General features: G+C 50.9%; 11 protein-coding genes across 11 annotated transcripts; 7 read left to right on the top strand and 4 right to left on the bottom strand.

Annotated features, from left to right (window-relative positions):
* Window positions 1–211: 211 nt before the first annotated feature.
* Window positions 212–1171, top strand: Aud_006429 (putative class III chitinase; the record flags this gene model as incomplete). The annotated part of the gene is made up of 1 exon (XM_043291330.1): window positions 212–1171. The coding sequence occupies one exon, from the start codon at window positions 212–214 to the stop codon at window positions 1169–1171; it is 960 nt and encodes a 319-aa protein (XP_043147265.1).
* Window positions 1172–1480: 309 nt separating this feature from the next.
* Window positions 1481–3577, top strand: Aud_006428 (alkaline phosphatase family protein; the record flags this gene model as incomplete). Its single annotated transcript, XM_043291329.1, has 3 exons — window positions 1481–1558; window positions 1616–1748; window positions 1806–3577. 3 exons carry the CDS (start codon window positions 1481–1483, stop codon window positions 3575–3577), a joined length of 1983 nt encoding a protein of 660 aa, XP_043147264.1.
* Window positions 3578–3975: 398 nt separating this feature from the next.
* Window positions 3976–5607, bottom strand: Aud_006427 (RNA-binding signal recognition particle subunit SRP54; the record flags this gene model as incomplete). Its single annotated transcript, XM_043291328.1, has 2 exons — window positions 3976–5466; window positions 5530–5607. 2 exons carry the CDS (start codon window positions 5605–5607, stop codon window positions 3976–3978), a joined length of 1569 nt encoding a protein of 522 aa, XP_043147263.1.
* A 321-nt stretch (window positions 5608–5928) lies between these two features.
* Window positions 5929–6828, top strand: Aud_006426 (rRNA-processing protein RRP15; the record flags this gene model as incomplete). The annotated part of the gene is made up of 1 exon (XM_043291327.1): window positions 5929–6828. One exon carries the CDS (start codon window positions 5929–5931, stop codon window positions 6826–6828), a length of 900 nt encoding a protein of 299 aa, XP_043147262.1.
* Window positions 6829–7121: 293 nt separating this feature from the next.
* On the bottom strand, window positions 7122–7867 carry Aud_006425 (ferredoxin family 2Fe-2S iron-sulfur cluster binding protein; the record flags this gene model as incomplete). Its single annotated transcript, XM_043291326.1, has 3 exons — window positions 7122–7366; window positions 7439–7545; window positions 7614–7867. The coding sequence occupies 3 exons, from the start codon at window positions 7865–7867 to the stop codon at window positions 7122–7124; spliced, it is 606 nt and encodes a 201-aa protein (XP_043147261.1).
* A 327-nt stretch (window positions 7868–8194) lies between these two features.
* On the top strand, window positions 8195–9770 carry Aud_006424 (mitofusin complex protein UGO1; the record flags this gene model as incomplete). Its single annotated transcript, XM_043291325.1, has 2 exons — window positions 8195–8578; window positions 8658–9770. The coding sequence occupies 2 exons, from the start codon at window positions 8195–8197 to the stop codon at window positions 9768–9770; spliced, it is 1497 nt and encodes a 498-aa protein (XP_043147260.1).
* A 1039-nt stretch (window positions 9771–10809) lies between these two features.
* Window positions 10810–12282, bottom strand: hapX (bZIP transcription factor HapX; the record flags this gene model as incomplete). The annotated part of the gene is made up of 1 exon (XM_043291324.1): window positions 10810–12282. One exon carries the CDS (start codon window positions 12280–12282, stop codon window positions 10810–10812), a length of 1473 nt encoding a protein of 490 aa, XP_043147259.1.
* Window positions 12283–14085: 1803 nt separating this feature from the next.
* Aud_006422 (zinc-dependent alcohol dehydrogenase) lies at window positions 14086–15692 on the bottom strand (the record flags this gene model as incomplete). The annotated part of the gene is made up of 5 exons (XM_043291323.1): window positions 14086–14364; window positions 14422–14999; window positions 15067–15294; window positions 15367–15462; window positions 15527–15692. 5 exons carry the CDS (start codon window positions 15690–15692, stop codon window positions 14086–14088), a joined length of 1347 nt encoding a protein of 448 aa, XP_043147258.1.
* Window positions 15693–17169: 1477 nt separating this feature from the next.
* On the top strand, window positions 17170–18626 carry Aud_006421 (glycoside hydrolase family 71 protein; the record flags this gene model as incomplete). Its single annotated transcript, XM_043291322.1, has 3 exons — window positions 17170–17265; window positions 17321–17962; window positions 18024–18626. 3 exons carry the CDS (start codon window positions 17170–17172, stop codon window positions 18624–18626), a joined length of 1341 nt encoding a protein of 446 aa, XP_043147257.1.
* Window positions 18627–19064: 438 nt separating this feature from the next.
* Aud_006420 (M18 family aminopeptidase) lies at window positions 19065–20588 on the top strand (the record flags this gene model as incomplete). The annotated part of the gene is made up of 1 exon (XM_043291321.1): window positions 19065–20588. The coding sequence occupies one exon, from the start codon at window positions 19065–19067 to the stop codon at window positions 20586–20588; it is 1524 nt and encodes a 507-aa protein (XP_043147256.1).
* An 817-nt stretch (window positions 20589–21405) lies between these two features.
* Window positions 21406–22802, top strand: Aud_006419 (rRNA-binding endoribonuclease; the record flags this gene model as incomplete). Its single annotated transcript, XM_043291320.1, has 2 exons — window positions 21406–22227; window positions 22287–22802. The coding sequence occupies 2 exons, from the start codon at window positions 21406–21408 to the stop codon at window positions 22800–22802; spliced, it is 1338 nt and encodes a 445-aa protein (XP_043147255.1).
* Between the last annotated feature and the right edge of the window lie 1181 nt (window positions 22803–23983).

Genomic DNA, 23983 nt, shown 5'->3' with positions numbered 1-23983 from the left:
ATTTCTATGTGATCCACACATGTTTCAATAGCGCATCACCAGTGACGGTGTCCACCTTTGAACGGACTCCCCAGTCGATATTCCTAGCGGGGCAGCAGACGATCCGTTCCATCTCCTAATCTCTCGTCCCCGCAGCGATCCTTACACGACATGAGTCAGGACTGCTTGCATCGACGTATCTTTCTGTGCGACATCTAAATCAAGATAAATCATGCCTCCAGTGCCTGGACGACCGGAGCACCATCGCCTCGTTTGTTACCATCAGACCCTGTGTCCGAACCGAGGCGAGTATGTCTCTGTGCTGCCTCTAGTGAAGAACAACACCGGCGTTACCCACGTCATCATCGCAGCTTTTCATCTGAACGACGACCCGGGCCATATCACGCTCAACGATGATCCACCTGACCATGAGATGTACAACCCGCTGTGGGCGGAGGTGCCCGCGTTGAAACGCAGCGGTGTCAAGGTGATGGGAATGCTCGGTGGGGCAGCGCAGGGGTCTTATAGGTGTCTGGATGGCGACCAGGAGAAGTTCGAGCGATACTACCAGCCTCTTCTAGCGATGGTTCGGCGCCATCAGCTGGACGGGCTGGATTTAGATGTGGAAGAGGAAATGTCTCTGTCCGGCATCATTCGGCTGATCGACCGATTGAAGCTGGACTTGGGCGATGATTTTATCATCACCCTGGCGCCAGTCGCGGCGGCTCTCTTGGGAATTGGTAACATTTCTGGGTTCGATTATCGGCTGCTCGAGCAGCAACGAGCGTCCAAGATCAGCTGGTACAATGCGCAGTTCTACAACGGCTGGGGTCTGGCCGAGGACCCCCGGATGTATGCGGCCATTGTGGCGCAAGGATGGTCACCTCAACGCGTTGTCTACGGGCTGCTGACGAACCCAGGGAACGGGTCGCAAGGCTACGTCCCACGCGAAAAGATTGGGCCCATTCTTGCAGTGTTGGTTGAGCAGTTTCCGGACTTTGGAGGGGTCATGGGCTGGGAATACTTCAATTCCATGCCTGGTGAGCGGCAGAATCCATGGCAATGGGCGGCAGAGATGTCGCTTAGTATGCACATGAAGGATGTGCTAGCTGTTGCTGGGCAGATGCTCAGCGCTGGACCTATGACCAGCAGTTTGATGAATGTTCTTCGAGATATGATGAATCAACGATAGATTAATACTGAAACATAGAACATTGGATATGTGTACACATCAATAGCCAATTCAGAGCGCCTACAGACTCATCTGGAGGGAGGTTAACTTTGGGGATGGCGATGGAGAGTGGGATATACAGTTCAATTGCAGCGAGTGTCGTCATACCGCCAACAACCCGTTCGCCGCTATCGTTCAATGTTTCATGCACTTCGTAATTGTTTTCACCCCGGTTTTACACCGTTATCCCATTTCTAAAAGACTAACTGACCTGACTTGAGATGATTCTTCCCTCTCGCTAGCTCATCCACGACTTGACTTGCAGCAGACATGGTGTCTATCCCGCGGATTGCCGCTGCGACGAGTTCCGCGGTCCTCAGGTTGGCGACCTTTGTATTTCTACGATGGGTAGGTCTCTCTTTTGTAGCTGGATTTTTCGAGGTAGTCCACTGAGTTGTTACTTAGGTCCCTGGTCATCATTTTCCACCCATTATCTTCACATCATTGGCAGTGTACCTCGCCTCACTGCGGTCCTTGATCTACCAGGACACAGAGAGTGCTGCTCCGCGCAATAATGGAAAAAATGCCCGACACTCCAGTAACTGATGGCCCCCTTCATCGTATTTTTGTCCGTGGTACTGATATTGGTCTCCAGGAAGGATGCAGCGCCCATCTAAAGCTCAGCCGCTCAACACGCTGTTGACTGGTTTGCCCTGTGCTCAGTCGCCCCTAGCGACTCGCCTGACAGTCTTGGTGAACGTTGTGCTTACGCTTATGACTCTTGACTTCATGCTACGAGGAGTAGTCTTTCACTCAGGCAAGAGTCTCGCTTTTTCACGCATCGGTTATGTCTCCCCCACCACGGCCAATCTTCTGGTACGGGAGCCCGATTCCGCGCAACTGCCCCTGGTAGTCTTCTATCAAGAGGTCTTGGAAGATGACCCATCAAAATGGGTCGAAGAGGGCCTTATCTATTCACTGGATGACTCGACGGATTACACGACGTCCGTGACCATCAAGGGCCTGAAGCCGGCCTCCAGCTACCGCTACTCTCTGTCGAACAAGCAAACAGGCACCTTCGTAACAGCTCCTCTGCCAGGCACGGAATCGGCCCACAGACTGGCATTCGTGACATCGAGCTGTATGAAACCGAACTTCCCGTACAACCCGCTGTCGCACTCGCTCCGTATTCCTGGCATCGAGACAATGACCGAGACGCTGGGCAAATTGCCTGATCTGCTACGTCCCGCGTTCATGATGTTCCTCGGCGACTTCATCTACATCGATGTGCCACAACGGTTCGGGTCGTCTGTGGCTCATTACCGTAGCGAGTATCGCAGGGTGTATTCGTCGCCATCATGGTCCAAATCCGACGCCATTGGCCTCCCCTGGATACATACGCTCGATGACCACGAGATTGCCAATGACTGGTCCAAGGGAAACACCACGGCGCCCTATCCCGCCGCCGCCGACCCTTATATCCATTACCATGTCAGCGTGAATCCTCCCATCCCACCGATGGCATTCGCCAACCCCGAGAACACGACGTACTTCTCGTTTATCCACGGCCCGGCCTCCTTCTTCATGCTTGACACGCGCGCCTATCGCTCCGAGCCGGCGCAAGTCAACTCTACCATCCTGGGATCCGCCCAGCTTCAATCCCTCCTCGCGTACCTCGCCCGGCCCGAACCCGCCGAAGTCCGCTGGAAGATCGTCGCCTCCAGCGTCCCTTTCACCAAGAACTGGCATGTCGGCACCACCGACACCTGGGGCGGGTTCCTGCACGAGCGCCGCACTGTCTTCGAAGCCATGTGGCGCGCGGAGCGCGAACTCGGCGTCCGCGTCGTCCTTCTCAGCGGCGACCGCCACGAGTTCGGGGCCACCCGCTTCCCCGACCCGACGCTGGATTACACCGGCGAGGATCTCCTCGCGCACACGGCCGGAGAAGGCGTACACGAGTTCAGCGTCGGCCCGCTCAACATGTTCTATCTTCCCATCCGCACATACCGGCAGACCGACACCGAGGATGTGGCGGTCAAGTACGTCCCCGACGGCAACGTCAAGTACGGCCTTGTTGACATCAGCGTCCAAGACGAGGAGATCGACACCGTGTCCGGTACTCCGGTGACGGTCCCGAGTTCCGTTCTGACGTATACCCTCTACGTGGAGGACCAAGTTGTGTGGAAATACAAACTCAGCGTTCCCTTGCTCGAGTACGATTCCCTCATGGAGGCATCGTCCGCCAAGCATCCGCGACTGCCTCCTGGCAAGGTGCTGGCGGACAATCGGAGAGCGGAAGGGTGGGATGCTGCAATCCAGACTGTGGTGGGTCGATTTGAGGAGACAGCCCGCCAGTTTGGACGCCGGGCCCTGGACGAATTCTATGAGCTGCTGGATAAGACTGAGAGAGCGGAGAGATTGGACTGATATCGTTCCCGTGTGTGGACACGTGGGCTTTCTACTCAACTTGTTTATTACCGGATATTGGGGGACGGTGGCTACTTTGTACTGGAGTCTGGAAATTTTTACTGGAGTTTGAAAATTTGAAATCATCTCATCTCGCACGCGTTCACATCTTCCTCTGAGCTATACAGCGTCAAGTGTCAAGAAAGTATGGTTATATGTTAAGGTCATCCCCCCGAATGATCAAAATAGAAAGGCACGCCCAACGCCGTACAAATGCTAGACTGATCCGAGCTACAGATCAACCGCCCAAAAGGCACCGGATAAGTGTGGAAGTGATCACCCAGTGAACATAGAAAAGAAGGATGCATGAACGTAGACAGCCGTGACTCTCGGAACGAAGAGGAAGAACTCGCTTAAAATCACCGTCCTCGTCCTCGTCCTCCACCCATCAAACCACTCATTTGGCTCATCATGCTCTGCAAGTCCATTCCCCCGAGCCCCGGCATACCACCGCCGCCTTGACCCTGCAGCATCTGCATCATCTTTGCCATGTCGCCCATTCCTGGAAGACCGCCCGCACCAGCACCACCCATGGCCGCCATCCGCTTCTGCATGGCCGCCAGCTGCTGCTCCTTGTTGCCGCCCTTGAGCATATTTTGCGCACGCTGCATCTGTTTCTTTTGCCCGCCAACCCGCTTGGCCATGCCGGCCATCATGCGGTGCTGAGACAGGAGATCCTCAACTTCGCGGACGGTCGTCCCACTGCCACAAGCGATGCGGACCATACGGCTCGGTTGTTCTACGAATATCTTGCCATCGCTGTCCAGCTCAGCGGCGGTCATGCTGTCGAAAATGTAAACCATGCGGCGAAGTTTGAGCGACCCGTCTTCGTCGTCCAAGCCAGCGGTCAGGTTGGACAGTCCGGGAATCATGCCGGAGAGTTTCGAAAGGGGACCCATCTTCATAATCGAGGTGATATTCTCACGGAAATCTCGCAGCGTGTAGATACCCTCCGCGATATGCTTGTACGTTTCCTTGGCGGCAGCCGAGTCCTTGGTCACCGCCTGCACATGCTCCACGAGACCGGCCATATCGCCCATTCCAAGGAGCTTCTGAACGAAAGCCTTTGGCTCGAAGCGTTCCAGATCCATCAAGTGCTCTCCCGTACCCAGGAAGATGATCGGCGTGTGGGTCGCAGCAACAGCGGAAATGGCACCACCACCGGCGGCATGGCCATCCGTCTTCGTGATAATGATTGCACCAAAGTCAGCAGTAGCCTTAAAGGCTGCTGACTGAGCCTCGGCCGCCTGACCGATGGTACTATCGAGGACAAGTATTGTCTGGTCTGGAGTAACGGCGTTCTGAATCTGGGTCATTTCGGTGAAAAGATCCTCTTCCTGCTTGTGCCGACCACTGGTATCCACGATGATGACCTCGAACCGTTCCTTCTTGAATTTGGCAACACCCTCGGCTGCCACCACCGCGGGGTCCGTCTGCGTCAAACTACCATAATACGGAATCTTGGCCTTGGTGGCATTCTGCTTCAACTGATCAAAAGCACCCGCACGGAAAGTATCCGCACAGACAAGCGCTGTTTTGAACCCGCGCATCTGATAATGTCGGGCCAGCTTAGTACACGTTGTCGTCTTTCCCGCACCCTGCAACCCCACAAACATGATCACATTGGATCGTCCTTTCTTCGGGCGGAATGGCTCTGCATGCGGATTGACCAGCGCCACTAATTCATCAAAAACGGCCTTTTGGATCAAACGCTTCTTGTTGACGGCGGGTGGCAACGAGGAGAAGTTCACGCTGGATTTGATGGATTTCCGGAGGGTCTGAACGAGGCGAACGTTGACATCTGCAGATAGCAATGCCGCACAGATCTCTTTTAACATGTCATCAAAAGCCTAGCAGCTATCAGCATCGGCTCAAAGACTTCCCAAGACAAGAGGGGATATAGAGCGTCTCACCTTCTCATCCAAATTGCTAGACCGTGTCAGATCATTGACGGCGGCATTGATTCGCCGCCCGAGATCCTGAAGGACCATAGCGGATATTGGCTATATTGGAAGAACTGATAGAAGAAAAGAAGTGTTTCAAATTAAATCCACAATAATCCGTAGATAAACGGAGTGTCAGTGCGAGAGGATGGTACTGTTCTGTGGGCAACGAGATGCACAAGCAAAAGGACAGCAGAAGCGATGCGGAGAGTCTGGAGTGGCCCCGCCGGCCAATCGGAGCTCGGATTCCCTATCCCGCCCGCCTAAAGAAGAAAATGCGAAAAAAAAGTCACTTGTATAATGTCACCGCTCAGACAAAGCACAACCAGCATCTGGGTCGGTTCACCAACGCATTTGAAATCAGATACAATGGCTCCTCCAATGGCGAAGAAGCGCAAGGTCTTGGACAGTCTGAAGAATAAGGCCGGTCGGCCCAAGAAGAAGTTCAGAAAGCAGCTCGAATACCACAGCAGTTCCGACGAAGCGGAAGATGAACAGCCCACCGATTTCCAAGCAGTCGATCTCGCTGATTCCGATACGGAGGAAGAAGAGAAGCCGGTGGAAGAGAAGCCACAGAAGCCATCAGCGAGCGAAACAAGGTCGCTAGGCGCACAAAAGAAGAGGAAAGCAGAAGACAGCGACGACAGCTCTGCTGCTAGCGATAATGACAGCAACGCGGACGACAACGATGCATCGGACTCGCTAGGTTCCTCTGATATCGAAGATGATGAGTATGGAGACTCGGACACCTCATTGCCCACATCGACAAACGGACGCAAGCCCGTCGCTAAACGAAATGACCCTACCGCATTCTCAACATCTATTTCCAAGATTCTTTCGACGAAACTGCCTACATCAGCTCGGGCGGACCCGGTCCTTTCACGCAGTAAATCGGCAGCGCAAACTACTAGCGAACTTGCGGACGAGAAACTGGACAAGCAGGCGCGCGCGAAGCTTCGCGCAGAAAAGAGGGAGGAGCTAGACCGTGGCCGCGTCCGCGATGTCATGGGCGTAGAGCGCGGCCTTACTGGTGTTGTTGCAGAGGAGGAAAAGCGTCTTCGGAAGATTGCGCAGCGTGGTGTGGTGAAACTGTTCAATGCTGTTCGCGCAGCCCAGGTCCGTGGAGAAGAGGCTGCCAGGGAAGAGCGGAAGAAGGGTACCATCGGGATGGGTGAACGAGAGAAGGCCGTCAACGAAGTCAGCAAACAGGGCTTTCTTGAGTTAATCAGTGGCAAGAAGGGGAAACCGCTGAACATCGAGGAGGCTTAAAGGAGGCGCTCTTATCCAGGATGAACCGGTTTTTGTATGAACAGGGCAACAAGGCATTTACAAGGCGTTAGGGGTTCGGACGATGTTTCTTGCATTCTGAACAAAAGTTGAACACCTCTTATACATTTATTTGACTTCCCACGAAGCCCTAGGCCGGATCGTCCTTGTAGATACCCAGAGATATGATCATTGTTGTCCACATACATCCAATCTGCTCATAGAACCTCATTCATGTAAAGGGGAAAATTCTTGATAATATACAGATCGCCTTTGTCCCGGTCCTCTCCATCAATTCAATTCTTCTGCGCAAAATCGCTGGCCTGCAGATTCCGTGTCATGGAAGGTAGTCGGACAACAAGTCCGTCGAGATCCTTGTTCATCACCACCTGACATCCCAGACGTGATGTCTCCGTTAATCCAAACGCCAAGTCCAGCATATCGTTTTCATCATCGGACGGCTCCTCCATCTTGTCGAACACCTCCGGGTCCTCAACAATGACATGGCAGGTCGAGCAAGCGCAAGACCCTCCGCAAGCACCTATACGGGAGAATTAAGATGAGCCAAAAGCAGATCGACAGTCGCGTACACAGCCCAGGAGTAATTACGAACCTTCCATTTCCAAATCGTTGGCCTGCGCAATGTCCAGCAGGTTGTCTCCCTCAGATACCTCGAAGTCGTATTTCTGTCCGTCTTTATCGATGAATGACACATGAAGCCTGGATGGCTTAAGTTAGCGACGAATGAGGCATCAAATGGCCGCCCCTTCCTCCTAGAATTGACTCACTCCTCGCCAGGCTTGGGGGGTGTAATATGGCCGTGCTGCACTCCCGCAGTCACTGAGAAGCTTCGCCGCGGGGAGTTGAATGTCCTCTGACCACCTCCAATCTGCGCAATTCTCCTGCCATACGGCTGAACTCGCATCATTTGTGTAGAACTGCTGATGAATCTCCTGGAATATGGCAGCCACATGCGATCCCCCTTCGCAGGTTTTGGTACTGCATGACGCAGTTGCTGACAAGCCTCCCTCCAGAACGACATGAGGACGGATAATCGCAGGCAAAAAAAATACAATATACAAGCTACTAAACGATCAAAGGAATATATCCCCTTCACAGGGAGTAAGACAGCTCTGGACGCTGACCAGAAATGAGGGAGATATCTATATGGTCGAAGGGTGTAAGAAAAGAAAATCCCGAAAAGGCGGGAAATTCGGACATAAAGCGCAACTTGAGAAATCCATCGGCGTCACTTTTCGTAGCTCCATCTAAAATATCTCCCGGTCTTGAGCAAAAGGATTTACCCACCATTTATCCCACATCCTTAATATTACAAGCTATATCGACTGATTGAGATAAATCCTCCATAATGAACTCTACCCGTGAAGGACCCAATCCTCTACGCCCGTACTATATCCCTCCGTCTTTTGGCCTTGAAGCTTCCAACGCCTCCTCGTCTTCACATACCGCCGCTCCGTCTTCCGCACAGGTCTTCGGAAGCTCCGCTCGCGACCTGCTACCGGATCTGGACTATTCCGAGTATCTGGAGAGCTCTCCATCGCTATCAGAATGGATTCGAGATGCAATGGATGCGGCGATTTGGCGCTACACCAGCGTGCTGACTGCCCAGCCATTTGACGTCGCCAAAACCATCCTACAGGCGTATGTGGTGCCCGACTCGCAAGATGGGCAACGGCCTGCGGATGAACGCAGGAGGTCAGGTCGGATGGACTCATTCGATGAAAGTGCTGAAGTATGAGCTGCCACCATCTGAAATGTTCTCAAGGCGCGTGTAGGAATCGGTTACTGACGTGCATCTTTGATGGCGACAGGACTCCCAGACTTCAGATGACGAGAGCAGTTACTTTACCTCTGCAGCTCCCATGGCCACATCGCCAACAGCTGCACGGAGCCGAAAATCTCGACGCCATATCACAGACCGCAGCGGCTATATACCATCTTCGCCATCCTCGCCCAAGTATAGCCTTACAATCAAGAACCCCTCCTCGTTGATGGAGGTCCTATCACAACTGTGGACCGCCAGTGGCCCAACTTCGCCATGGAAAGCGACCAACGCGACTTTTATCTACTCTCTACTCCTTCCGACGTTGAACACCTTTATACGCAGTCTCTTATCTGCCATTGTGGGATTACCAGAAGAGGATATTGCGTCATCCATGACAGCCGATATTTTGACATCGACATCACCCTTTGCAACATTGGTGCTCTCCTTCATTTCTTCGTCACTATCCGCCATGCTGTTGTCCCCGATTGACACCGCTCGCACCTTCCTCATCCTCACCCCAGCGACTCATGGGCCGCGCTCGCTCCTCCGAGCGATTCGACAGCTCCCCACTGCCAACTGCATGATCCCTTCCCACCTGATCCCTATCACTATCCTGCATTCGAGTCTACCCAATTTTATCACAACTACTACACCGCTGTTTTTCAAGTCCTACCTATCGATTGACCCAGTTCTGAATCCCTCCATGTGGAACCTTCTTGCTTTCCTTGGGTCCGGCCTAGAGCTTGCTGTTCGATTTCCACTGGAGACTATCCTGCGTCGTGCACAGATTGCCACGTACACAGCACCCAGTATCCGACAGAAGTATGCCGCCACCTCTCGTTCGAGCACGTCCACTACCGCTGAGGAGACATCTGTGGTCGAGACCATCGTTCCCGTTCCTCAGACCTACCGTGGCATTGTAGGGACGATGTGGGGCATAGTCTATGAAGAGGGTGTCAGCGCGCCCTCTTCCGATGCTGAGCGGGCTCTCGGGAAGCCCATTTCTTTCAAAAAACGCCAGGGACAAGGCATCGGCGGCCTCTATCGGGGCTGGAGAATCGGTATGTGGGGTATCGCCGGTATCTGGGGCGCCGGCCTGCTAGGCTCCATCGGAGGCGGAGGGGATGAGGAAGTGATGGTTAGTGGTGGTCGTTTCTGATTATCCTTGGGTCTTGAAGCTTGGGATATATGCGCCCTGTTCAATTCCTTGACTAACGCCCCCTTCTTTTACCCTTTACCCTACCTATCGAAACCCTTCTCGACTCCATATTTGGAGGACTTCCTCCACACTCACTCCTCTCTTTTACGATATTCTCGCCCTGTATTAATTATTTGGCGTTCGGGGCCAGGGCAGGAGTGGAAGGCGTTGCGCCCGTTAGCGATTCCTGTTGGTCCATGTACGTATGTATGCTTGTATGTAGATAATACCCATTTTCCAAGGAGACGAAATCTTGAAGCTCCATCTGCGTGCTCTTATATTTATGTCTGTACCGGTACATCATTCGATAGAGGCTACCTAGTGTCGACCATCATGGATGGTTCGAGCACTTAAAAGAATGGACTCGTTCATCACAGACGGTAGGCCAAGACCGACTCTGTACATGCCTGGTGCCATATTTCAAACATCCGAAACATCGAGCGGAAAATGGAATGACTCTTTCTCCTATTCATTTCAGTCAAGATATATACAATCCTGTCTAAGCCACTGTTTTCATCGTTTGACTCAGGTTGTAGTCGAAGATGTTCCAGAAATTTGTAAGCCCGATAGCAAAGCAACCAAGAACGCCATTCGTTTCGCCGTCTAAATCATCACATTCACGTAAATGTCCATCTAATCGTGGTTGATACCCCATCACGATACTTCGACCAGACAGAATTCTTTCTGGTTGCCACTTTTGTTGGTAAATCCCGACCTGCCGCAGCTGAAATCAATGAAGGCATGGGGTGCAGCCATGTGGCCCAAGAGTCATGGTCGCTGGCCGTCCTCCAGTGGGACGAGGGAATACAGAAGAAAATAGAGAAAAGCCATTGTGAAATAGCGGACACCAGTTCAAGGCCCTAAGAAATGAAAAACGGGGTGGTGCGAGGGGGGAGGTGTATAATACAAACAGACATGTCACGAGTCAGATTTGGGTATCATCAAGAAGGGAAGAGAAAGTCAAGGACGAAAGTGATTCTGCACGCGGAGATGCAATAGCTTATTTGTCGGCAAACCGCCGGTCAAAGTATCGCAACACGCCCATGACACTCGCAGCCTCAACTTCCATAGCGGCCCTTGGTACCCCACGATCGTTTAAGGGAAAGTCTCGAGGTTTAGGCAAGGTATGAAGCTTGGGCAGCCATGATGATAGCTCGTCGGTGGCCCGGGAGAAATTAGGATGACGTGAGAGGGTCGTGTAGGCGTCGGCACAAGATAAAGTCAAGGATGATGCGGTCGAAGATCCCAACGTCGAGTTGTTATTGCTACCAGACCCGCCTCGTGAGGCATTGGTGTTACGCGACTGGCAGCACCCGCCATCGGCGCCTTTGCCTCCGCAGCATCCCGACGGGGCAGCGCTAGGGGATCGGGAGGCGGCCAGAGTCTTGCAGAAAAGGGTCCTCCGGGGATCCGCGAGACACTGAGCGCATGTGCCTGGCCCGTTTGCACAGGGATTTGTGGCCTGGCTGATGGGTGGCAGCGTAACTTCCGAGCGAACGTCGCCGTCGGAAGGGGGTGGTGTGAATTGGGAAAGATTTTGGATAGGGGCAAGTCGGTTATTCTCAAAAGAGCTCCTTCGCGGACGCTGTTCCTCCTGAGCAGCCATCTCCGCGCAAATGCACGGCGTGCCATCTGAACAGAACCCACAAGGATCAACAGCAGGCGATGAAACGGATGTCGGCGAATGGTCCTGTTGTTGAATGGCGGCAAATCGGGAAGTGAAATCAATTTCCATCTCTTCCGGGTCTGGCTTGATCTCAGGCTCTGAACGACCCGGCTTGGTAGTATCAAGACGTCTGGAATGTTCCTGAGCCACAACTCCCGGCATGGTGAAAGCATCCTCAATGCACTGGCAGTGCGATGTGGAGCAGTCGTTGCAGCCTAAGGGTACCTCCTCCCGACCCTCTCCATTGTCATTGTTGGATGCATCACCACGGTCTGGACGGTCGGAGGAACGGTTCTGAGTGGATGTGGCAAGAGGAAGAGGCTCCTTATTGGAGTTCGCAGCATTCCGGTCCGAAAGAGACGATCGGAATTCCTTCACAATAGCTTCTTTGGCACTCCTTTCCACCGATACCTCCTTCTCTAATGTATGACATCGATCGCGCCACCAGGTCATCTCGGAACGACAATGCTCCACCTCGCGAGAGAGATTCGTGATCTGCTCCTTGAACGCCGCAATGTGGATTTCGTGCTCATCTTCGATTTTCTTGATTTGCTCCTCGAGCTCATTAACGCGAGCAGCTCGCCGTTCTCTGAAGGCACGCTGGGCGGCTCTATTCTGCGCCTTGCGCTTTGTAGGAGGCGTATCTGTGGCTGGCTTCCTGCCTGGTTTTGGTCGTGGTGGGATTACCCATTCCTTGGAAGTAATTGACCCGGGTGTGCCCGGACCAGGCGACGGTGAGATAGCTGGCTTGGCAGCTAATGCGGGCACCAGTGAAGTAGGTGTGGGAGCTATTGAGGGTGTAGACATTATTACGGGTGATGAGACTCCCTATATCTCAGGAAAGCGATCTGGATGGTCATTAGTGGGATATTTAAAATTCTAATGATGGAAAGTGAACAAGGTGGAGGAGGATGGTGGATGGCATCGGAGGAAGGTGGACGAAGCAGGGAAAGGAACAGACTAACTTTTGGTGGTGTCACTTGGGGAGGTTCGGGCGGGAGAGCGGAAGTGCGCCCATCAGAGTTGGAGAGGAAGTTAATGAGTTCAATGAAGTCAAGAGACTCTCAGCTGGGTTTTGTGATTTTTCTCAGCAGAGAAAATATATGAATAGTTTCAGTCAACTGATGGAAAAAAGGTGAAAAAAGAACAAATCGAATTGCTGGAGAATAGAAGAGAGCGAGCAAAAGCCGAGGAGAGAAGAGTCAGAAGAGTAAGGGAGAACTAAAGAGGAAAAGAAGGCGAATAAAAGAGAGTCGGATCAGATTAGATTATCGTGCGCGTCTTCCCGATTTCGGCGGTGCATGTACTAGGTAAGTACTCCGTAGATAGGTTAGTTAGGGTATACAACGATCCACCATGAGTCCACTTGGTCCATAGAGGGTGCTCTGCATTTGCGAAATCTCACTACTGCAGCAGGGTTAGAATGGCTTTGTACTTAGTAAATACTTTGGTGATTGCGTTGATATTGTTCCTTGAAACTGGACTACGATGTGACGCTACAGACAGAGCACACACACATATATCAGGGCTTCCTTACACCGAAGCAATATAAAAACCTGCTTCGTTCTCAGTTCTTCGAGTCCATGACAAACTTTTTATCATATTCCCCACAGTTGGGAACCGTGTTGACTCTTACGGAACGGTACTCCATTCTGGGACTAACCGTGCCCAGGCAGAACTTTTGGCCTTTGGTGATACCCCTCCCGGTGCTGAATGATCTGTCAGTTGTCTGCATCCAGTAGAAAGAGGCAGTAGCGAGCTCATTTCTCTGCATTAAGCCAAGTTTACTGCTAAACTGAGCATATCCCGCTTCAACTTACACGCTCCGGAATACCTCCACCTTTGCAAAGTATGCTCAAAAGTAGCAATGATTTAAGGGCTTCAGGCGCGCACAGCGGACCTTAGAAATGGGAATTTAGAACCACCAATCACAACTCCATCTGATAAGGACTCTGTAACGGCATCCACAGTGACCTCTGCCGGGTGAGCGAATAATGAGCAAACTCCGACAGTCAATGACATATGATTTGACCCAGCTACTGATGATCCCTTTATCATCTGATCTTATCTGATCCCACCTTACTTGTTCCGGTTGTTTCGGCTATATTCGCTTATTTGCCCAACATATTGCTGATTATTTGGTTGAGTAAAACTGTGACCGTTTCCATATCTAGTATGAAGGAGAGAGTTTTTCGGTCGGTCTCCTAATCATTTCCTCGTTGCGGTTCTCATTCTGTGGTTATCAGCCTGGAATGCCGATCAGCGAAAACAAAATGGCGAAACTCGGGCCGGTTTACTGCTGCTGCTAGCCTGCTACAGTCAATCCTAGGTGCACTGTCTGTAGTTACGTGCTGTAGTATGAGCGGTTCATAGACAGTACATTATCCAGTATTACCGATTTAGATATTCCGACGAAAAGTTTGCTTCAAATAGGTAGACAATAATAGTCTAGTCACTTCACAACTGACACAATGTCATCCTTATAGCATCCAACAATCAATCCCAAGAACAAATTACAACCTTCCAATTCATCCATCAAGAATACAATTTATCTGCACCTTCCTTAAGCTGCTCAAATGGTCCCCAACAGTCCAAGATAGGACTGCTATTCTACAGTACTGTCAGACTCGGGGATCCCGCGGCTGGAGGCGCAGAGAATCTGGTCTGCACAAAGATCTTCTGCATGCCCTCCTCTCGCTTGTCAAAAAGCGCGTAAACTTTCTCCATGTCCTCCAGGCGCATGCGGTGCGTGACCATATCCAGGGGGTTGATTTCACCTTTCTGGATGAGCTCCAACAGATGCTTCCAGTACTTTTGCACTGGTGCCTGGCCGTTACCAATCAAGCGAACACCCGTCTGCATCATAGCACCTATGTTGAAGTGATTGGTCTGGGATAGTCGTTAATCTGGAGCGTTCCCGATATCATGGAGGACAATGTGACTTACGTAGCCAGCATAGACGCCGGTGACGCCCACTCGCCCAAAAGACCGAACGGACGTGATCATCTCGTTCAAGATTTCCGATGTGTCCGTCTCCATTCCCAGGAGGGTCTCAAAGTAATGCAGCCATCCCTTAGCATATTCGCCGGCGGCACACTCAAGAGCCACATCCGGGCCGCCGTGGACCCTCTTCTTCAATTCTGAAGTCACCGACTCTCCCCTTGGCAATTTGGTAAAGTCCAGAGTCTCGACCTTAGGGATTTTGGACTTGACAAAGTCAAGTCTCCAAGCACCCTCACCACCGTCGATGAGAATCACTCTGCTCGCACCTTGATCGAAACTGAATTTGGCACACATCTGTCCAATGGGGCCTGCACCCCAGATCGCAACAACATCGCCTTTGTCCACTCCCGTATCAGTGACGCAGTGATACGAGGTGGCCAAAACATCAGACAGATAAAGGCCCTTCTCAAATGGAACATCATCTGGAAGCTGCAGCAAGTTGACGTCCCCTTCCGGCACACGAACATACTCCGCCTGACCTCCCGCAAAACCAGCGGTGAAATGGCTGTACCCAAATATACCTACAGAAAGCAGAATCAGTGAGTAATACTTCTTTCGGAATCGGATCGCTCCGCAGGTGTCACTAACCGGCTGTACGTTTGCCATACAATGCGTTTGCAATGCTGTTGGAGTTTGTCCGTTCGCACGCCGAAGTCAGCTGCTTCTTGCAGTTCATGCAGTTCCCACAAGCGATTGGGAACGAGGCCACTACACGATCGCCGGTTTTAATATTCTTGACACCAGGTCCCACACTTTCAACTACACCACAGAACTCATGTCCAAGAACATCGCCTTTCTCAAGTTCGGGAATGACCCCTGCGACAGAGCGAGGTTAGAAATGCGCGTCTTTCCCAGGCGTGGTTGCGCTGTGGTGACCATAAATCATACCATGATATAAATGGAGATCGCTTCCACAAATTGTGCTTCCCGTCACCTTGACGATGACATCAGCTTCGTCGATAACTCTAGGTTTAGGCATTTCGACTGTTGTTAAGGCCGTCGATGTCAGAGAGAAGTAATATACTGCGCACGATCCTGGAGAACCCACCAACTTTGATATTATTTTTTCCTTGCCAGGTTGTCGCCTTGATTCTGGCACCCGTCTCTTGTCCATATTCATTTTTCGCATAATTGCTCACATCAGTGGTGACAGCTGCATTGTCTCCATGTCCAATGACCTTCTCCACGAGCCCTGCAGCTTGAGAGGCGGCCATGTCGAGTTCCTATCACGTGAAGATGTCCAAGATTGATTCTCGAGCTCGATATTCAGTCAGATATATGCTGTACTTGAGACGATCGATTCCTTTCCATCATGATAAAGTCTGTTGCATTACAGTCTTCTTATATGAGTTGATCATGGCACTGACATCACCCCTTCGTCACAGCCGGGGGTCAACCTGGATTTCCTGAGAAGGAGGACTGTTAAAATGCAGACTTAAAGCGATCGATCGAGTCTCGAGCGCCTTTCAGTTGGAATTTCTGCATAATCGCATGGCTCGTGATTAGTTCTGGTTGAGCGATGATAGTAACGTTATTCGTACGAAGTAGTTTGACCGTGATTGTTCCAAGACCTCAAACTGTAAACAATGTCGATCATAATTCATAACTACGGAATAAGACATCTGCGTCACCAGGCAATCATCATTCTTCACGATGTTGCCACGAACAGACTTCAAGATAACCCAAAAATATAGAACATTTTCGCATGTCGACCTGATCGAGGTTACTAGTCCATGTGCGACTAGTTCGTTCAAAAAATTACTGATGAGAGTCGCGCAACCGATATGATGGCGACTGTATCCAGCGACTTGGCCTTTGTCTTGGCCTCGTCCACCGCATTGTCACTGGAGAAGACACAAGAATAGACCCGAAATCTCACAACCTCCAGCAAACGAAGGTCACGCTTTGCTTAACAATATCAAAGATTGCGCACGATGGTGATGTTGCGGTTTGTTTAAATACCGAGTAACTCTCGAGACTTAACCGCTCCACACTCATTTTCGAAGAGGCTCCTCATCTTGTGCATTCTTTGCAACGTGGAATGGGACTATCGGAACTCTGTGCTCTGATAGATTTGCTTATCCTTTCTCCCCAGATTCTTCGTAATCACGTGGTTCTCCATGCGCAATTGCCATGAAGAGACATCTCGATCGTCTTTTGCGTCACGTCCATACCAAAGAGAGACATCCACAATCCGATTCTCTTCCCGTCCAAGGTAGGCACGACTTTCATACATTCTTCCTCTCCTTGCCATGCCTGATAAGGCTCACAATGTTTTGTTTTCGATTGCGTTTGATCAAGATGTTGTCGCGTATGTCACTTTCAATGTTTCCGAGTGATTGCGGCGGACTGCAGCAGCAAGTCGATTATGATCAGTTAGAGGATAGGCATCTCCTAGGATTGTACCAAAATTGGCCGAATTCATTCACTTTATGAGCTGATTCCGGGGACAATATTCTCGAGTCTGTTTTCTGCTTCACGTTCTTCGATCCCTGGAGTTGAGGCAGTTGGACGAAGTGAATACTTCAGGCTCTTGGGCAATTCACCATTGCCTTCTTCATTCAATCGTACTCAACGATTCTTCTCGTCTTTCCTTTACCTTTCCTTAGATCTTCCCTTTCTCCTTCTTTCCCTATCCGAGTTTCTCCTCCTACGTTTCTTGAAGTTCATAGCACAGTTTTCACCCCCAAGATGATTATCACGTACTTGGTTCTTATGCTGCTTGCAGTTTCCTCAGTCGTGTCTCAGTATCCTGTCCAAGAGCAGAGCGTCTTCGCCCATTTTATTGTGAGACTGCTCTCTCCGAGATTCATAACTTGATATTGAGTACTGACGCTTCTAGGTTGGAAATGCGGCGGCCATGACACCCGCCCAGTGGGAGTCGGACATTATAGAGGCTCAGAAGGCTCATATTGATGGCTTCGCATTGAACATCGCACCCCAGGACGACTACACTGATAGAGTGCTCCAAGTCGCATATGACGCCGCTGAGAGAGTGGGCAACTTTTCTCTGTTCCTCTCGTTCGACTACTTGTCTGGTGGACCATGGCCGGCAGATCGAGTCATAAAGACTATCAACGCATTCAAGGATCGGCCTGCACAGTTTTACTTCAGGGACAAACCCTTGGTGTCAACCTTCGAGGGTGTAGGCAACACAGGTGATTGGCCAAATATCAAGGCAGCAACTGGATGCATGTTCATTCCATGCTGGACGAGCCTTGGCCCAACGGGCATCCTCGGTGTCAGAGACATTATTGACGGTGCTTTCAGCTGGGACGCCTGGCCCGTCGGAGCCCAGGACAAGGACACAGCCAGTGATGAGGCATGGATGAAAGCGCTTGCGGGGAAGCCGTATATGCTGCCCGTGGCTCCTTGGTTCTACACCAATCTCCCTCAGTGGCATAAGAATTGGCTATGGCGTGGTGACGACCTGTGGCATTATCGCTGGCGCCAGATCATGGACTTACAGCCGCCTATCGTCCAGGTGAATTCCCTTCAGTCGTATATGTTCATCGACCGCTTGCTCTAACGATATACTGGCTCAGATCCTCAGTTGGAACGACTATGGAGAAACACACTATATTGGACCGATCCATGAAGAGGGCGTGCCTGAGGGAGCTTTACGTTACGTCTCCGAGCATCCTCATGACGCGTGGCGTACCTTCCTGCCTCACTACATCGATGCATACAGACGGAACAGTCCAACATGCCGGCGAAGCTCATGCAGATTTTCCACACTTTCCAAAACCCAGTACCCCATCTCGTTTGCGGATAAAATCGTGTACTGGTACCGTTTGAATCCCAGTGGCTCAGGTAGCGCCGATGGAACCACTGGTAACAATCCGGCCATGGGCCAGCCCGCAATGCCTCCCCAAGAAATTGCTCAAGATCGAGTCTTTGTCAGTGCCTTTGTCCCGGAGCCGAGCGATTTGTATGTCCAAATCGGTGAGAATCCTCCGACAGTCCTTAGTGCACAAGCTTCGGTTATCAACCACTTTTCTGTGCCGTTTAATGGACAGTCGGGTCGTGTGAAATTTGCCATTGTCCGTGACCAAGAGGAAAAGGTTTCGGCCGTGGGACCAGCCATCACAGATCAGTGTAGACAGAACAATGTGGACTGGAACGCCTATGTGGGGTCGAGTGACTAGAGACTGAGGGATGCAGCAGTCGGAGGCAGATTTGCATATTCATGTCAATATTATGAATTGATATATTTAACCCGTTGGTCGTAGTCACTCTTCGACAATCAATGTCAATGACGGAATGTCGACCAACTGCCTTACCCACAGGCTTCGTCTGAGGATAATTGTGAGATTTGGGGTCTTCCTGAGGGAGAGTACTGTATGGGGTACCCCGTATAAGGTAGATAGTCTTCAGGCACCTTTTCCTTATCAGGCTTTGGGCCATCACTATTGGCTATCAGCTGACCCGCCTGGTCACCGATAAGCGGAGTCACGCCGACCTTCTCCAACTGGCTGTAAACATACTCCTCGCTGCTCCCTCTTTCCCCAATTGCATTCTTCTCAGATATAATCCGTCGTTTAGTGGTCTACTAAAGCTCTGCCTATCTGTTGTTGCAGGTCAAAATGACAAAGAAGAGCGTCTTTGATCTTCGTGATTCGAACATGGCCTATCGCCTGTCTGGCCAGCTCCCCGGTCCAACGCCTTCTCAAACGACAACTACAACTTCGTTTTCTCCTGCGGATTATGCCCAGCCTTACTGTGACTTTATGACTGCGCATCCCACCATCTTCCACGCCGTCGACGGTTTCACAAAGGAGCTCGAAAGCAAAGGTTACAAGCGCCTACCTGAGCGTGAGGCCTGGACGTCGAAGCTACAACGTGGTGGGAAGTACTATTCCACCCGGAATGGTAGTGCATTTATTGCATTCTCCGTGGGAAAGGATTACCAGAGCGGGAATGGCTTGGCTATTGTGGCAGGCCACATCGATGCCTTGACCGCCAGATTGAAGCCTGTCTCTAAGCTTCCTACCAAGGCTGGATTTGTTCAGCTGGGTGTTGCGCCGTATGCGGGTGGCCTCAATGAGACATGGTGGGATCGCGATCTGTCAATCGGCGGTCGTGTCTTAGTCCGGGACCCCACTTCCGGGAAGGTAGAGTCGAAATTGGTCAAGTTGGACTGGCCAATTGCTCGGATTCCTACTCTGGCTCCTCATTTTGGCGCTCCTTCACAAGGCCCCTTCAACAAGGAGACGCAGATGGTCCCTATAGTTGGTATCGACAACTCCGATCTCTTCCAGCAGCAAGTGCCACCTACGGCCCACTCGAGTAGTGGTATCAAGCCCGGGTCGTTTGCGGCAAACCAACCAGAGAGATTGGTCAAGATCATTTCAAAGGAGCTGGGGATCACCGATTATGATACAATCCTGAGCTGGGAGCTGGAGCTCTATGATAGTCAACCAGCTCGCCTTGGCGGCTTAGAGAAGGACCTCATCTTCGCCGGTCGCGTCGACGACAAATTGTGCTGCTACGCCGCTCAGCAAGCGCTGCTAGCTTCTTCAGACGACACTTCGACTGGGTCAATTAAGATGGTTGGCATGTTTGACGACGAGGAGATAGGCAGCTTGTTGCGCCAGGGCGCCAGATCCAACTTTATGAGCAGCGTCATTGAACGCATCACGGAAGCCTTTGCATCGTCCAACTACGGACCCAATCTTCTCTCCCAGACAGTGGCCAACAGCTTCTTCGTTTCCTCAGATGTCATTCACGCCGTCAACCCTAACTTTCTGAACGTCTACCTGGAGAACCATGCCCCGCGCCTCAACGTCGGCGTGGCCGTCTCCGCAGATTCGAACGGCCACATGACGACTGATAGTGTCAGTTACGGCTTCATCAAGCGGGTTGCCGACCGATGCGGTTCTACTTTGCAGGTGTTCCACATCCGCAACGATTCTCGCAGCGGAGGAACAATCGGACCCATGACCAGCTCTCGCATCGGCATGAGGGCTATTGACGTAGGAATCCCGCAACTGAGTATGCATAGCATTCGCGCCACTACGGGTAGCTTAGATCCTGGCCTGGGCGTTAAACTGTTCAAGGGCTTCTTTGACCACTTTGAGGAAGTCGACAAGGAGTTTGCCGACTTTTAGATTTTGCTTTTCCGCGATTCTTTTCATCGGGGTATAGACGCGTCCGTTTCGGTTGAGATCGTCTCATGCTAGACTACAGTTCCTCCCTTTAAGAGGCTTCTTTGGCTATGTTAACCAATAACCCGATATCCATCGCCTGTTATCTCTATGCTCATGACTGTTGCCATCTACCTTTTATACGTCTTCGTCACATGCTCTAGCTGGTTGGTATTAAGCGAGACTTTTATGTGGCGATGTGCTTAACTAACTGCGGTCTGCTGCATCCAATTTTGACCTTTCGCTATAGTAGCAATAGTAAGACTTTAGCACTTGACGATGCGCACTTATCGTTCGTTGTGAACCCCTTATCACTTCACCTCAGTGTGCGGCAGTATATCAACATTCTTCAATGCGACAGTCGTATATAACCGACGCATTGGTAGCATTTGACAGGCCAGGGTATGCAAGTACATCAGTTCTTTCCAAACTTTCTGATGGGGACTCGATTGATTCTAGTGCCAGCTGATAGTATCCTGAGTTGATGCCAATGAATGGCACTCGGTCATCTGAGAAATGGCTAGTCAAATGAAAGGGGACGCATGCCTGTTTAGTTCAATACTGATCCATTATTGGGAGTCGCTGAACAGCGAACCACTACTTTGCCAGTTGACGAGCTGATAAGACCGCGCTAAGATAAGTATAACGCACAGACCAGCCAAAAATTCCAGCAACACCAGCAGAAGGTTCACAACCTTCACCAATCGTCAATCTTGCCCCTGTCTGTGCACCTGCCAGTATTTCATTTCTCTTTTGTTTCTGCCATCTATCTTTAAGAACGATGGCAGACTTATCAAGCCCGTCTAAGCCGGTCCACACGATCATTCTTGATGCCGGTCCTATCTTGAAGAATACCCCGCCTCTGTCCACATTGCTCACACAGTGCGAGGAACTCCTCATTACTCCATCCGTCGTTCGTGAAATCCGCGACCCTGATGCTCGCTTGCGAGTCGAGACTCTTTACTTGCCCTTCCTCAAACAGCGAACACCGTCACCGAAGAGTGTCGGCGTGATCAGCGAATTCGCTCGAAAAACCGGTGATAGAGCCGTGCTCAGTAAAACCGATCTCGAGGTTCTGGCGCTCGCATATGAAGTCGAATGTGAGAGAAACGGCGGTGACTGGAGACTGAGAAGTACCCCTGGCCAAAAACAGCTGAACGGCAAGCCGCCGGTTAAGGAGGAAAAGAAAGTGGAAGAGCCCGAGCAGGCGAACATCGCAGAAACAACAGAGACAAAAGAGACGACCGATGCGGCAGATGCGGCAGATGTGACAGAGACTTCGAAGGTGCCAGAGGTTGACAGAGTTGCGGAGGATTTGAGCAAGGCTACACTTGAAAACGATGCCGATGCCGGTGCCACTGAGGAACCAGCCCAATCTACGGAAGACGCTGAGACTCCAGAGACCGCACAGGTCGATGAGGTCGGTGAAGGAGGTGCCAACGTTGAGACCGAAGGCGGAGACGATGATGGCTCTGATTCTGATGGTGGCTGGATTACACCTTCCAATCTGAAGAAGCGACAAGCCCTTGATGAGTCGATCTCTGCGTCTGCAGCACCCGAGCCAAAGGTTATGCAGGTCGCAACCATGACCACTGATTTTGCGGTAGGGTTGGAACCGGTTGAAACCTTACATTGAAATCAATACTGATCGTCATCATATAGTGCCAAAATGTTCTACTTCAGATGAACCTTAACTTGCTGTCTACAACTACCCTTCAGAGGATCCGACATCTCAAGTCCTTCATCAAACGCTGTCACGGTTGTTTTTTCACCACCAAAGACATGACAAAGCAGTTCTGCCCGCGCTGTGGTAAAGATACCCTCACTCGTGTATCTTGCACCACAGATGCAAACGGACAATTCAAGATGCACCTGAAAAAGAATATGCAATGGAACAATAGAGGCAACCGATTCAGCATTCCCAAGCCTACCCACGGCAGCGCTAGTGGAAAGTGGAAAGGCGGCGGCGGAAAGGACGGATGGGGAACAGAGCTCATCCTTGCTGAAGACCAGAAGGAATATGTCAGAGCATCGGTGGAGGAGAGTCGAAGACTCCGAAAGGAGCGAGACTTGATGGATGAGGATTACTTACCGGGAATTCTTACCGGCGAACGAAGCAAGCATGGTGGTAGACCTAAAGTCGGCGCTGGAAGGAATGTCAACGCAAGGCGGCGATAATTGTTTCGCAGCTTCCTTGCCATCCCATACATAGTACGTTTGCATCTATGGTGAGATTGGGATCTGGACAAGATTTAACGGATTTCTTCTGTCAATACGCGTGTTCTGCCCTTTGGCTGGTCATCGGCGGTATCGTTGGTTGGCATGCAAAAAGTGATTGTGATTCTGGTTGTACATTTACACTACGACATGTTTATAAAGCTTCTAGGACATCTACGACGGAATGAACATATAGACAAGTTTCATCAAGCAAAATGTGCGTATCCTTAGGAGGCACATATTGTCCGACAGTTACATTTCTTCGTATGAGCAGTGTCTATCTAAAAGACCAAGAAATAAACGGCATTTTCTGTCCTCAAAAGATCGCACAATAACACCATTCGCCCATAAATGACTGGAAAACACCCTTAGTATATCAACTCAGATTGCTACTATTCATTCTTTATCACAGCGCCGCGTTCGTCTTCTCTGTTGAATTTGTTAGTTTCTCGCAGTTTATAGCAGTTTCAGAAAAAGATTCGTACCAGGCTGCTGGGTCAGCAGGAGGCCATATCTCCGCTTGAGGGTGACACGGTGTCTGTTCATTGGAGTTAAAAGATTAGCTCAATCCCTTTCCTTTTACACTGGCGGTATCAATCGGATTCGAGGACTCACCTGGAGTATTTGTCATCTGGCGAAAACCGGGCAGGATGGGCAGACTTGGTAACTTCGCCGTTCTGTGATTCGAACTCGTGGTTAGCGTCAGTCGGACACGCCTAATGGTAAAGAAGCACTCACCAGAACCTTCTTGAGGGTGTATACCCTCTTGCCATCCTTGTCGAGAACATACTAGCAAATAAATCGTGTCAGAATAGAACCATCCTCTGCGCGACGAGCCTGATGTCCGTTGTAACGTACCATAAGATGCATCCTGTTCCACAGTCAGTCACTTAGAGACAATAGAAAAGAGAAATGTCGCAGGGGCGAGAAGAGCCAAACTCACTTGAATTGAGGATTATTGGATAAGGCTAAGAAGCAGTTCTAAGGATAATTAAGTTATGATCGGTTGCTGTCTCAACTGTATTGCCCTCGTGATAATTCGAATCGATAAAGTGGAGGAATTTTTTTTGTCGAAGAGTATGGAGCTCAGGCCAATGAGATGTTGCTTAGTCATTCCTGTTACCTTTTTAATTGCGTCGACG

This window comes from Aspergillus udagawae (genome assembly GCF_001078395.1).
Source record: "Aspergillus udagawae IFM 46973 DNA, scaffold_4, whole genome shotgun sequence".
Classification (NCBI taxonomy): domain Eukaryota; kingdom Fungi; phylum Ascomycota; class Eurotiomycetes; order Eurotiales; family Aspergillaceae; genus Aspergillus; species Aspergillus udagawae.
This window is presented reverse-complemented; position numbering and strand designations above follow the sequence as displayed.